The sequence below is a fragment of the Ylistrum balloti genome, unplaced genomic scaffold (assembly GCF_031769215.1).
Source record: "Ylistrum balloti isolate Yb309-2 unplaced genomic scaffold, AGI_CSIRO_Ybal_v1 Utg370166, whole genome shotgun sequence".
In the NCBI taxonomy this organism is placed as follows: Eukaryota; Metazoa; Mollusca; class Bivalvia; order Pectinida; family Pectinidae; genus Ylistrum; species Ylistrum balloti.
In genome coordinates, this window is record NW_026782159.1 from 1 (window position 1) to 12,189 (window position 12,189).

The 12,189-nt window shown below is 37.0% G+C and overlaps 6 protein-coding genes across 6 annotated transcripts; 3 read left to right on the forward strand and 3 right to left on the reverse strand.

Annotated features, from left to right (window-relative positions):
- Positions 1-139: 139 nt before the first annotated feature.
- LOC132551016 (uncharacterized protein TP_0285-like) lies at positions 140-1,285 on the forward strand. Its single transcript, XM_060215120.1, has one exon. The coding sequence runs from the start codon at positions 140-142 to the stop codon at positions 1,283-1,285; it is 1,146 nt and encodes a 381-aa protein (XP_060071103.1).
- Positions 1,286-1,296: 11 nt separating this feature from the next.
- On the forward strand, positions 1,297-2,298 carry LOC132551017 (putative quinone oxidoreductase YhfP). Its single transcript, XM_060215121.1, has one exon. It carries the CDS (start codon positions 1,297-1,299, stop codon positions 2,296-2,298), a length of 1,002 nt encoding a protein of 333 aa, XP_060071104.1.
- Positions 2,299-2,300: 2 nt separating this feature from the next.
- LOC132551018 (thiol-disulfide oxidoreductase ResA-like) lies at positions 2,301-2,876 on the forward strand. Its single transcript, XM_060215122.1, has one exon. It carries the CDS (start codon positions 2,301-2,303, stop codon positions 2,874-2,876), a length of 576 nt encoding a protein of 191 aa, XP_060071105.1.
- A 947-nt stretch (positions 2,877-3,823) lies between these two features.
- LOC132551020 (glycine oxidase-like) lies at positions 3,824-5,029 on the reverse strand. Its single transcript, XM_060215123.1, has one exon. The coding sequence runs from the start codon at positions 5,027-5,029 to the stop codon at positions 3,824-3,826; it is 1,206 nt and encodes a 401-aa protein (XP_060071106.1).
- A 47-nt stretch (positions 5,030-5,076) lies between these two features.
- Positions 5,077-5,853, reverse strand: LOC132551021 (tryptophan synthase alpha chain-like). The gene has a single exon (XM_060215124.1). It carries the CDS (start codon positions 5,851-5,853, stop codon positions 5,077-5,079), a length of 777 nt encoding a protein of 258 aa, XP_060071107.1.
- A 180-nt stretch (positions 5,854-6,033) lies between these two features.
- Positions 6,034-11,867, reverse strand: LOC132551022 (uvrABC system protein A-like; the record flags this gene model as incomplete). Its single annotated transcript, XM_060215125.1, has 4 exons — positions 6,034-6,356; positions 6,936-6,941; positions 7,194-8,864; positions 9,123-11,867. Coding segments are annotated over 4 exons (4,745 nt in total), but the record flags the coding sequence as incomplete, so codon positions are not given.
- Between the last annotated feature and the right edge of the window lie 322 nt (positions 11,868-12,189).

Here is a 12,189-nt window from a genome sequence, read left to right on the forward strand (position 1 = left end):
AGAAACCGAAGGCTATGACGGGATCATTTTGGGTCATTGCGATAGCGAATTTTATAATTTAGAAGAGAACCGAAAACTGATAAAAAATTTCGTAGATTATGATGTTGATATAGCTTTTGGTGACAATTTCCCGCAAGGAATGATTGTGGAAATATTAAGGAGAAGCACCCTGCCAGTATTAGAAAATATTCGACAGCAAAATAATATTGAAGTTTCTCGGGAGTGTTTTCAAAAAATTATTGCAGTCGATGTGAATACCTTTGACTTGGAAAATCACTATGCCGAAATCAGTTTGCGAACTTTGAGGTTGTCATTTTTCTCCGACAATCTACAGGATCAATTTGTTATCAATAAAATCAAAAAACTTTTTTCTCCTCGCTCTCTCCCCGATCAAGAGGATGATTATACGCAATTAAACTATGTTGATTTTGCCAAAAAGATTCTAGATCACCGCGATCTTCTACGAACCATACCTAAATATTATGAAATTGCTATTACCAATCGAGTGGAACAAGATTATCAATTTTCTCCAAAGCTGGAAGAGGAAAAAGCCGATATGTCGATAGAGGATTTTAAAAAAATACTAGATAAGGTAGAGGAGTTCTCCCATCAGCCGATCATTGCTATTGAAGGTTTTGGAGAAATGACTGCACATCCTCAATGGAAAGATTTCGTTAATGAAGTCATCAATCGAGATCTTTCTTGTTTCTTGGAGACTGCAGGTATTTTTTGGGATGAGGAAGTGAGTAACTATTGGTTGCAACATCCAAAAAAAGATTTTTTGACGATCATATTCAAGGTAGAAGCCATTGACAACAATCTATACAAAGATATCCGTGGAGACCGATTCCCCTTAGATGAAATTCTCAATCAAATAGAATACTACCTCCTCCGTCGTCCTGAGGGGGCTTACTTGCAAACCATTAAAACAACAGAGACTTTTAAACACCTTCCTAAGTATCATGAATACTTTTCCAAATACACTAAGAACATCATCATTGGTAAATACAATCATTACAGAGGGCACTTGCCAGAAAAACGTATTTCACCAATGGAACCATTTGAACAAATCGACTGTTGGCATCTGAAAAGGGACTTTAAAATCGACTGCTGGGGAGATGTCTGGATGTGCAAACAGGATTTTCAAAAAGAATTCCCTTTGGGTAATCTTTTTGAAAAACCCATCAAAGAAATTTATCAAAAAGGTCAAGATTATTTTGAAAAACACTTACAGAAATGGTCTTTCTGTAAGAAATGCGATGAATACTACACTTACAATTTTTAAAAGGAAACATCATGAAAACTTACAAAGCATTTCAAGTAATTGAAAAAGAAGCAAAACAATTTGAAAGAAAAGTTGTTGAAATGGAAAAACCTAAGATTGAGTCGGGTCAGGTTTTAATCAAGGTACATTTTTCTTCGATTAACTACAAAGACTTTCTCTCCTCCATCGGCAACAAGGGAGTAACCCGTAATTACCCCCATGTTCCTGGAATTGATGCATCTGGCGTGGTAGAAGAAAGTCAATCCGCAGATTTTCCACCTGGCACCGAGGTGATTGTCACAGGCTTTGATTTGGGAATGAATACTGATGGGGGCTTTGGAGAATACATCCTTACTCCTCAAGAGTGGGTAGTGAAAAAGCCGGATGGGTTGAGTTTAGAAGAAGCCATGATTTACGGAACAGCAGGCTTTACAGCTGCACAATGCATCGAAGCTATTTTAGGCAATACTGACCATGAGCAACTCATGTCCAAGGAGGTTGTCGTTACAGGAGCAAGTGGGGGAGTTGGAAGTCTTGCAGTGATGATCCTGTCTCACCTCGGCTACTCGGTTCATGCCCTTAGTCGAAAGGAGGGGGATTTCCTTAAACAATGTGGTGCGCAAGCTGTCGCATCACCATCCGATTGGCAAGCGGGTTTGGATGAGAAGAAACCTCTTCTCCAGGAGCAGTGGTCAGCAGGAGTCGATACAGTAGGGGGAAGTATCCTTAGCGATGTACTTCGAACATCGGGCTATCGTTCAACAATTGCTTGTTGCGGAATGGTTGCGGACATTAAGCTCACTAGTAGTGTTTTTCCATTCATTCTGCGTGGCGTAAAACTTTATGGGATTGATAGTGCGATGTGTCCCATTAATCTAAAAAAACAAATATGGGATCGCTTAGCTACCAATTGGAAACCTCAAAAGCTTCATGATCTTAAAAAAGTGATTGGATTGGATGAATTAGAAGCATCTTTAATGCTCATGAAAGAAGGAAAATCTCAAGGGAGAATTGTGCTTCGTCACAATATTTGACAATGGCTAAAACATTATCTACTATGCACCTTCCTATTGGTGAGGAAGCGCCTTCCTTCATCTTGCCTTCCACTAACGGTTATGGTGAAGTTAATCTCAAGGATCTTAATGCAGAAGGATATTTAATTGCCTTTTGGTGTAATCATTGCCCTTTTGTCAAACACATCGCTACTGCTTTTGTAGAAATGATTAAACATTATCAACAAAAGGGGATCGAAGTAATAGTGATCAGTAGCAATGATGTTTCGGAGTATCCAGAAGATCGCCCTGAAAAAATGACTGAAGCTGCTCAGTATTGGGGATTTACATTCCCTTACCTTTATGATGAAAGTCAGGATATTGCTAAAAAGTATTATGCCGCATGCACTCCTGATTTTTTCTTATTCGATAAAGATAAGAAACTATTCTATCGAGGACAGATGGATTCCAGCCGTCCAGGTAATGACCGACCATCTACTGGATCAGATTTAAAGCAGGCGATTGATCATCTGCTTGCTAAAAAACCATTATTAGAGAAATTCACCCCCAGTATGGGGTGCAACATCAAATGGAAAAAAGGGAATGAACCGAAGTTCTAATAAAGATTAATAACAATGAATAAAAATATCAATTATCAGCTCTCATTACTCCAAGTGACTAGGGATAATTTTAAAAAAGTTATGGGAAAGCTGACCCTTGAGCAAATTAATCAAGTGCCTAGGGGTTTTAGCAACAATGTCATATGGAACTATGCTCATTCCATTCTTAGTACCGATTTACTAGTCTATGTTAATTCTGGTTTAACTTTAAATTTCGACAAAAAATGGGTCAATGACTTTAAAAAGGATAGCAAGGTAGAAAAAACTTTCTCTCAAGAAGAGGTTGATAGCATCCATTCTTTTTCCGCACAGAGTGTAAGTAATTTAAAGACAGATTATGAACACGAGGTTTTTAAAAACTATCATCTTTATCAAACGAGTTTTGGTGTGAAGCTAAGCAATGTAGAAGAAGCCTTGGATTTCTCTATTGCTCACGAATGCCTCCATTTGGGCTATGCGATGGCAATTAAACGACAAATATTAAATTCCTAGCAGTGACATGGAAAGAATAAATTACCAGTTTATTTTATTAAAATTAATTCGAAGTAATTTCTTAAAAATAATTGAAGGATTGAACACAAGGGAACTCAATGTTATTCCTGAAGGATACAAAAATAATATAATTTGGAATTTAGCACACTCGTGGGTTACAACCAGCTTGCAGGTTTATCGCAATTCAGACTTGAATCTGCCTTTTGATGAAGAGATAGCCACCCGCTATTGTTACGGTAACCAGCCGAGTGGAGAAGTAGACGATAAAGAAATTAATAAGCTTAAATCGCTTACCCTCTCCACCTTAGAGGGTATGGAGAAAGATTACAATAAGAAGGTTTTTGAAAATTTCAAATATTATCAAACTGGCTCTGGAGCTAAACTCCATTGTGTGGAAGATGCTATCCAATATGCTGCTGTTCATGAATCTCTTCACTATGGTTACGTGATGGCCATTAAGAAAAAAGTTTTAGCCCTCTCTTCCTAATAGGATAAAGGGGATAGAATTCTTTCCAATCTCCTTCGAAAAGACTTTCTTTTAATTCACTTTTCCTTTCGACACTTTCTAAATTTTTAAAAAACATTTCAGCCATTTTCCCCGCATGAAGAGGAGCTAAAGCTAATCCACTTTTATAATGAGCGGTATTGATCCATATGTTTTCAGTCAAAAACCCAAATAAAGGTAGCTTGTCCACATTATAAGGACGGTGACCTCCTTGTGTCCGCTTGATTTTGATGGTTTGGGAAGGGAAAAGTTCTTCAATTTCTTTTAAGAGAATGTCTTGGTATTTTTTTTGTACACTTTCTTCATAATAATCTTCTTCCACTGGAATGTTAATGGATCCATAAAAAATACTATTGTCTTTTTGGACTAAATACCTTTTATTGGGTAGATGGGTCATTATTTCCTTGTTTTGATTGGTTATATTTTTTAAACTATCGAATGCTTCCAGAACAAGGAGAAGTCCCTGCAAACTTTTGAGGCGATGTGAATAGCTTAGTTTTTCAAGTAATTTTTTTGTCCGATTGCCACCAGTGAGGATGATTTGCTTACCATGAATAAATTGCTCTTCACCATTTGTAGAAATCAATTTCAATTGTCCTTTTCGATCAATGTCAATTACCGACGAATGAGCAATCTTCACTCCAAGTTTCTCAACAGCAACTAATAAACAGTCCAATAATTTCTTAGAAGAAATAGTGTGATGGTTTTGGAAATAAATAGTCTGGTAATAAGAACAGTCTTTTTCGGTATTCAATCCCATTGCTTTAAGGCAATCGGGTATCCCTTCAATAAAAATACCATCATTAGCATTTTCTCTTTTCAATCTTCGGCAGCGCTTGTCATAAACAGCTTTTTCTGCTTCATCATTGAGATTGTAAATGTAGTAATCATCAACTGAAGAATATTCAAATAAGTCATCTACTTTCTCTTTTGCTCCTACCACTTTAGAGAGCTTTTGAAGCCACTGAGGATAACTTCTAGTGGATGTAACAATTTGTTTACGCAGGGGAGAAAGAAAGAACTGAGCACCCTGTGTGGCAAGAACTCCTGCCGCATTGTAGCTTGCCGAGTTGACAAAGTAACCTTCATCGACAAGCAAAATTTTTTCAGGTTTAGTGAAATTGCAAGCTATTTCAAAAGCAGTGGAAAGCCCCATGATGCCGCCACCAATAACGACTAAATCATAATGGATGCTCAACCGTATTAATCAGACTTACAAGATCGAATAAATTCGGCAATGAATGACAGAGGGTCTTTTTTGGAATCAAGAATTTGAATAACCTTGCTGCCAATGACTACCATGTCTACTTTGTCCGATAATTCCTTCGCTTGTTCAGGGGAATGAATACCAAAACCAGCAGCAATGGGGATGGAGAAGAAATTCCTTAATTGCTTCAGGAAACGAATACTCGAATCGTCAATCAATTTCTTAGTTCCGGTGACCCCAGCTTTTAAGGTAGTGTAGACAAATCCTTTACCCCATCGATTGATTTTTTGTAATCGTTCAACTGTTGTGGTTGGAGAGACAACCAGGATGGGATGAAGGTCAAATGAAGATATTTTATCTGGATAATGTTCATGGGCTTCATCAAAGGGAATGTCTGGAATGATAATCCCACTCACCCCGCAATCCACAGCACGGCGGAAAAATTCCTTTAAGCCCATTTGATAGGGAATGTTGTAATAGGTCATGATAAGAAGAGGTAATTGAGTTTTTCCCTTAGCTTCCTTTATCCATTCAAAAGTTTTTTTGACATTCATTCCGCTGGAAAGAGCATCATGGTTGGCTTTAACTATAGTGGGACCATCTGCCATTGGATCAGTAAAAGGAATTTGAATTTCAACCATATCCGTGCCATTGGCTTCCATTGCTTGGAGGCAATCCAAGCACATTTTTGGATTAGGATAGCCTGCTACCACATGGTTCATGAGTTTCAACCCTGGTTTAGAGAAAACTTCATCTATAGATTTTTTGCTCATGTGGTTGTTCCGAGTTTAATTTATTATCACAAGAAATTTTTACCGCTTAGGAAATATGAACTTTATTTCTAAATTTGCATCGTCATTCTATTAGGAAATTAGAAAAAAGTAAATAAAAAACAAAAAAAATTTAAGCATGAGTTATCAATTATACTATAACCTTTCCAAGTGTTTTAGGTTTTACAAATATTCAAGAGTATAACTTTTTGTAAAATCTTTTTTAGAAATTTGTCTAGGATCTCCTTCAGCAACGACTTTTCCTCCACCACTCCCACCTTCTGGTCCAAGATCGATGAGGTGATCCATGCTTCTTAAAAATTCAATGTTATGTTCAATCACGACAACACTTCCACCAGTAAAAATGAGTTTTTCTAAAATAACAATTAATTTTTCAATGTCTTGGAAATGAAGACCCCTTGTAGGTTCATCAAGAAGGTAGAGGACATTTTTCGGATCATCAAAGGCCAACTCATAGGCAATTTTTAATCGCTGTCTTTCTCCAGCTGAAAGCAGTGAGGTTTTAAACCCCAATTTTAAATACCCCAATCCGGCATCGATAAGGCGTAATAGTTTTTTTTGCAAATTTCGAAATGAGGAGAAAAAGTCTAAAGCTTGTGAAAAAGTCATATTCAAAATTTCATGAATATTTTTCCCATTGAAATAAACATCCAAAACATCTCGTTTAAATCGCTTCCCTTGACATTCTTCACAGATAATCGTGACATTAGAAATGAAATGCATTTCAATTTCTTCTTCACCCAGCCCGTAACATTTAGGGCATTGCCCTTTAGCGGAATTAAAAGAAAAATAAGAGAGATCATAGCCCTTATTCTTAGCCGATCGACTGGCAGCAAAGATTTTTCTTATTTCAGAAAAAATGTCCATGTAGCTCACCAAGGTGGAACGTTTATTTGATGAAAGGGGTGTTTGGTCCACTATTCTAATTTGCTCAATAGGGAAGGAGGTCTCACAATTATTTTTCATACAAACAATGGATTGGTTGGAATTGGATTGCTTGGTTTTTGTTTCTTTAATTTTTTTTTGAATTTTTTCTTCCAACCACTCAAAAAAAGAACTTTTACCTGATCCTGAAACACCAGAAATGCCAACTAATTTATTAAGAGGTAGTCTTAAAAGGAGATTTGAAAGGTTGTTTCGATGGATAGAGCTTAAAAAAAGATGAACATCTTTTTTTAAGTTAAATGGAAGAAAACTTTCTCTTTGATAATAAAATTTCTCTTGTGGCTTCTTGGAGCGAGAAAGGGAACTTGTTAAATAAGGATAGAAACTAGTTTTTTTAATTAAATTTTTTTGATTAGGTCCTGAGTAAATGACTTCACCTCCCCATTCGCCTGCACCGGGACCAATATCAACGATATGGTCGGCAGATTGAATGATTTGGGCATCATGCTCAATTAACATCACAGTGTTTCCAAGATCTCGTAAAGATTTCAACATCTTAATTAGTTTTTGATTATCCCTTTCGTGAAGTCCGATGGTAGGTTCATCAAGAACATAAATGACATCTCGGAGCTGATTGCCAACTTGGGTGGAAATACGAATTCTTTGCATTTCTCCCCCTGAAAGACTATCAGTGGAACGGTCTAAACTTAAATAGTCAATGCCTAAATTCAACATCTGTTTCAAACGAAAAGTAATTTCTTCTATAACCGCTTTTGAAATTTTTAACTGATAAGCATTCAACACATTGTGAAGATTCACAAAAAAATCATAGGACTCTACGATTCCCTGATGAAGGATTTCGTCGATTCTCTTATCGCCTACCTTAATCTTTAGCAGGTAAGGTTTTAGTCTGCCTCCCAAACAAATGGGGCAGGTGGTATAGGAATTCACCCAATGGTAATCAATAGAGTAATGATTAAAAGACTGGTAAAATTGCTTTTTTCTTTGATAAGATTGAGGAAGCAATTCAAAACTTAAACCTCTCCACTTTTCTTCAATTTGATCAAGAATATTAAAATCATTAAAATAATTCTTACCAAAAAAAAGGAATGCTTTTTCATCTTCTGAGAGTTGGTGGTAGGGTATTTCAATCAAACGATTCAGCGAATTCGTTGAAGTAACTCGACGATCCCAATAATTTTTTAATTTCTCTAATCGTTCTTTAAGAATATGCTTCACTCTTTTATCTAAAGCGTCTATAAATGGAAGTTCGGGATGGGGAATTAGCTTGGATTCATCTAATCCCATTTGTTTGCCAATACCTTCGCAGTTTTCACAAGCACCAAGGTGGTGGTTGAAAGAAAAATGTCTTGGGGTAATCGTCTCTCGAATAAAATTTTGGTGTTCCCAACAACTATCGTAACCCGTGAACCAAATCAGTTCTTTGTCTTCAATAAATACTGCTGCAGTTTGAGAAGCGATCTCATAAGCTTTCTCAAAGTCAGCTATCAACTGACTTTCATTTTCTAAATTAATTTCAAGACGATCAATCACCAGGAAAATTTCTTGAAATTTTTTGTAATGATCTCCAATTTCTTCTGCCTTGTAAACTTTCCCATCAATATACCATCTTAGAAAACCTTTTTCAGAAAGAATTTTTTTCACTTTAGGGAAATCTTTTATTTCCTTGATGATAAAATCCCCCTGTAAATTGGCAAGATGTGCGGGAGCCAGAATAAGGGCAGTGGTGTGATCTTGGGATGAGTGATTCCCATGATTCTTCCCGAAACGTTCAATAAGTTTTTTGGCAGCCATCGTTTCACTGTCCCTTCTTAGCGGTTTGGAGCACACTTGGCAATGAGCAATCCCGATATTCGCAAAAAGAACCCTTAAGCTATCATAGATTTCTGTTTGGGTAGCAATAGTTGAACGAGGACCAGATCCTCCTTTTTTTTGATCAATGGCAATGGTAGGTGAGAGATTATCAAGTTTCTCTACAGGCGGTTTTTCAAGGCGTCCAAGAAACCTTCGTGCATAGGTGGATAGGCTTTCTAAATATTTTCTTTGCCCCTCAGAAAAAATACTATCTAATGCAATAGATGTTTTACCTGAGCCAGAGATTCCAGTAAAAACAATAATCTGATTTTTAGGTAAGAAGAGATTTATATTTTTAAGGTTGTGAGTTCTTAGACTTTCGACAACGATGTAATCTTGTTTGTTTTTATTTTCTTTTGACTTTGCAGGATTTTTTTGATTTGTTTTTTTGGGTTTTTCATCTTCTCTTTTTTTCTCAATAGAGGGAATTCGATCAGAATTGGAATGTGAGCTGAATAATTTTTTTTGATTATTTTTTTTTAAAAAATAACCTTTTTCTTTTTTTTCTTGTCGATCAAGGTATCGTTTAAAAAATTTTCCAGTTGCAGTAGGGGATTGAGACAACTGGTTGAGTGAACCGTTAAAAACAATTTTTCCTCCTTCCTCACCTCCTTTAGGCCCCATTTCAATAATGTGATCGGCAGACTTAATGATTTCGGAATTGTGTTCAATAATAAGCACCGTATTGTTTTTGTCCACCAATTTTTGGATTGCGTGAAGAAGCTTTTCAATATCTTCAAAGTGAAGACCAGTGGTTGGTTCATCTAATAAATAAAGCGTCTTGTTTAAACTTGGGAGACTTAACTCAGCGGCTAACTTGATCCTCTGTGCCTCTCCTCCTGAAAGAGTAGTGGAGTTCTGTCCTAACTTCATGTATCCAAGACCAATCTCTAAAAGAAAACCTAATATTTTTTCAAGTCGGGGAATGCCATTAAAAAAATCATAAGCCTCTTCAATATTCATCTCGAGGATATCGTAAATATTCTTTCCTTTGTAGTAGACAGATAAAGTGTTATGATTAAATCGTTTCCCGTCGCAAGCTTCACAAATCACTTCAATAGTTGAAAAAATTTGAGTTTCAATTTTATTCACTCCCGACCCCATGCACTCTTCACAACGCCCCCCTTTCACATTAAAGGAGAACCTTCCTTTTGGATAACCTCGCATGTTGGCTTCTCGTGTTTGAGCAAATAAATCTCGAATGATTGTCCAAGCATTGGTATAGGTTGCGGGATTACTTCTTGGAGTACGACCAATGGGTTTTTGATTGATTTCTACAACTTTGTCAATTTGATGCAACCCCTTAACAAGTAAGTGGCTGACCTTGTGTCTCTTTTCAGTTTTTATTTTGTTCAAACCCAGTTTAATGCCCAAGTTCACTGTTTCAGCAAGGATTTGAAAAAATGTGGATTTCCCTGATCCCGAAACGCCTGTTAAGGCGACCATGATGCCGAGGGGGATTTTAATATCAAGATTTTTTAGGTTAAAACGGTTAATAGAATTCAACTCCAAATAAGCTTGTGGTTCTCGAGTTTGTTTTCGAATAGAGATGTTTTTTTCTCCAATCAAATAGTTAATAGAAGAAATATTTTTCTTGCTCTGTGTATAAATGCTTTCTGGCTTACCACTAAATGTAATTTCTCCACCCCTTACTCCAGCTAAGGGTCCCAGTTCCACAAGATAATCAGCTTCCAACATTGTCTCTTCATCGTGTTCAATCACGATTAGTGAATTCTGTCTCTCTTTCAGCTGTTGGAGTGTGTGAATAAGTTTTTGATTATCGATTGAGTGAAGACCAATAGAAGGTTCATCCAAAACATAAAGGCATCCTCCTAATCCACTACCTACTTGAGCTGCTAGCCGAATTCTTTGTGCTTCTCCGCCAGAAAGCGTGTTTGCCTTGCGGTCAATAGTAAGGTAATCCAAACCAACATTGATAAGGAAAAAAAGCCTTTCTTGAATTTCTTTTAGAATGGGTTTCCATACCTCTTCAGTAAATTGAGAAAGATCCACCTCGTTAAAGAATTTAAATAAGTCCTTTACTTGCATCTGGTTATAAGCATGAATATTCCTACCGTTAAAGGTAACGAAGCGAGCCATCTCACCTAATCCACTGCCTTCACAAGTCACACAAAAATCTTGGGTTTGAAACTGTTTAAGGTTGCTGATATTATATTTCTCATGAATTTTCTTAATCACCGTTAAGCAATCGAATTCAATGGAGTCGCTTTTATCCTTGCCAACTAAAATACGATCTTGTAATTTCACTGGCAACTTCTCCCAGGGTGTATCTAAAGAGGTTTTATATTTTGAAAAAAGTTTAGTGATTGCTTTTTGCCCACGCTTTGTGTAGAGGACATTCCCATGAGGATTCAGAACGGCGAGGGCTCCATCAAAGATTGCTCTGCTAGGTCGTACCACGAAAAGTCGAGGGTCGAAAGCTTCTAAGTAACCAAGTCCCAAGCATTTGGGGCAAGCATCTTTCGGAGAGTTAAAAGAAAAAATCTTAGGTTCCATCTCCTTAATACTCGCCCCACATGTGCTACAGGAATTCATGATGTTTGTTATGAAATAATCTTTGGAGCTATAAGTAACCCTGGGACTTTCGCTGTCGTCAAGTGCTGCATAATCAAGAAAGGATACTTTCCCAGAAGTGAGAGAGACCGCTTTGTAAATTGATTCGGCAACTCGAGAGTGGTTTTCTGGAAGAATGCTTACTCGATCAAGAATAATTTCTAAAGTATGTTTTTCGTAGCGCTGGATAAGGATTTCTTCATCCAGTTTTCTCAACTTCCCATCAACTAAAATGCGAACAAATCCACTTTCAGCATATTCTTTTAGTTCTTTACGGTATTCTCCTTTGCGATCAATCACCATGGGAGCCATAATTAAAAGGGTTTGGCTTTTCTTTTGTTGATATAACTGTTTGAGAATCATCTCTGCCGTCTGACTTTTGATTGGTCCATGTCCATTAGGACAAGTTGGGGTTCCCAAACGAGAGAAAAAAAGTCTTAAGAAATCATAAATTTCAGTGATTGTACCTACGGTTGATCGTGGGTTCCGTCCCACCGATTTTTGATCGATACAAATAGTGGGGGACAGTCCGTCAACTTGATCAACTTCTGGTCGATCGACATTTTGAATGAACTGCCGAGCATACGCTGAAAGAGAAGCAAGGTAACGACGTTGTCCTTCCTTGAAAATAGTATCGAATGCTAAAGAGGATTTACCAGAACCTGAAACACCCGTAAAAACAATCAGTTGGTTGCGTGGCAAATCAACTGATATATTTTTTAGGTTATGCTCCCTGGCGTTTTTTACTTGGAGTTGGTTTTTCAAAGGAGATTAAACTCGAATGCGTCTTTTATCTAGATCGTAAGGAGCGAAAGTAGTGTTGCGATCATTCCCTCCATTACCACGATTACTAGAATAAAGAAGGGAATGAAAAAGATAAAATTTATTAAAAACATCGTCTTTTAATCGAAAAAAATCTTCATCTTGATATGGGAAGTAAACAATATTTTGATCTTTAAAGGAGAAACTCGATAAATTGGTGAG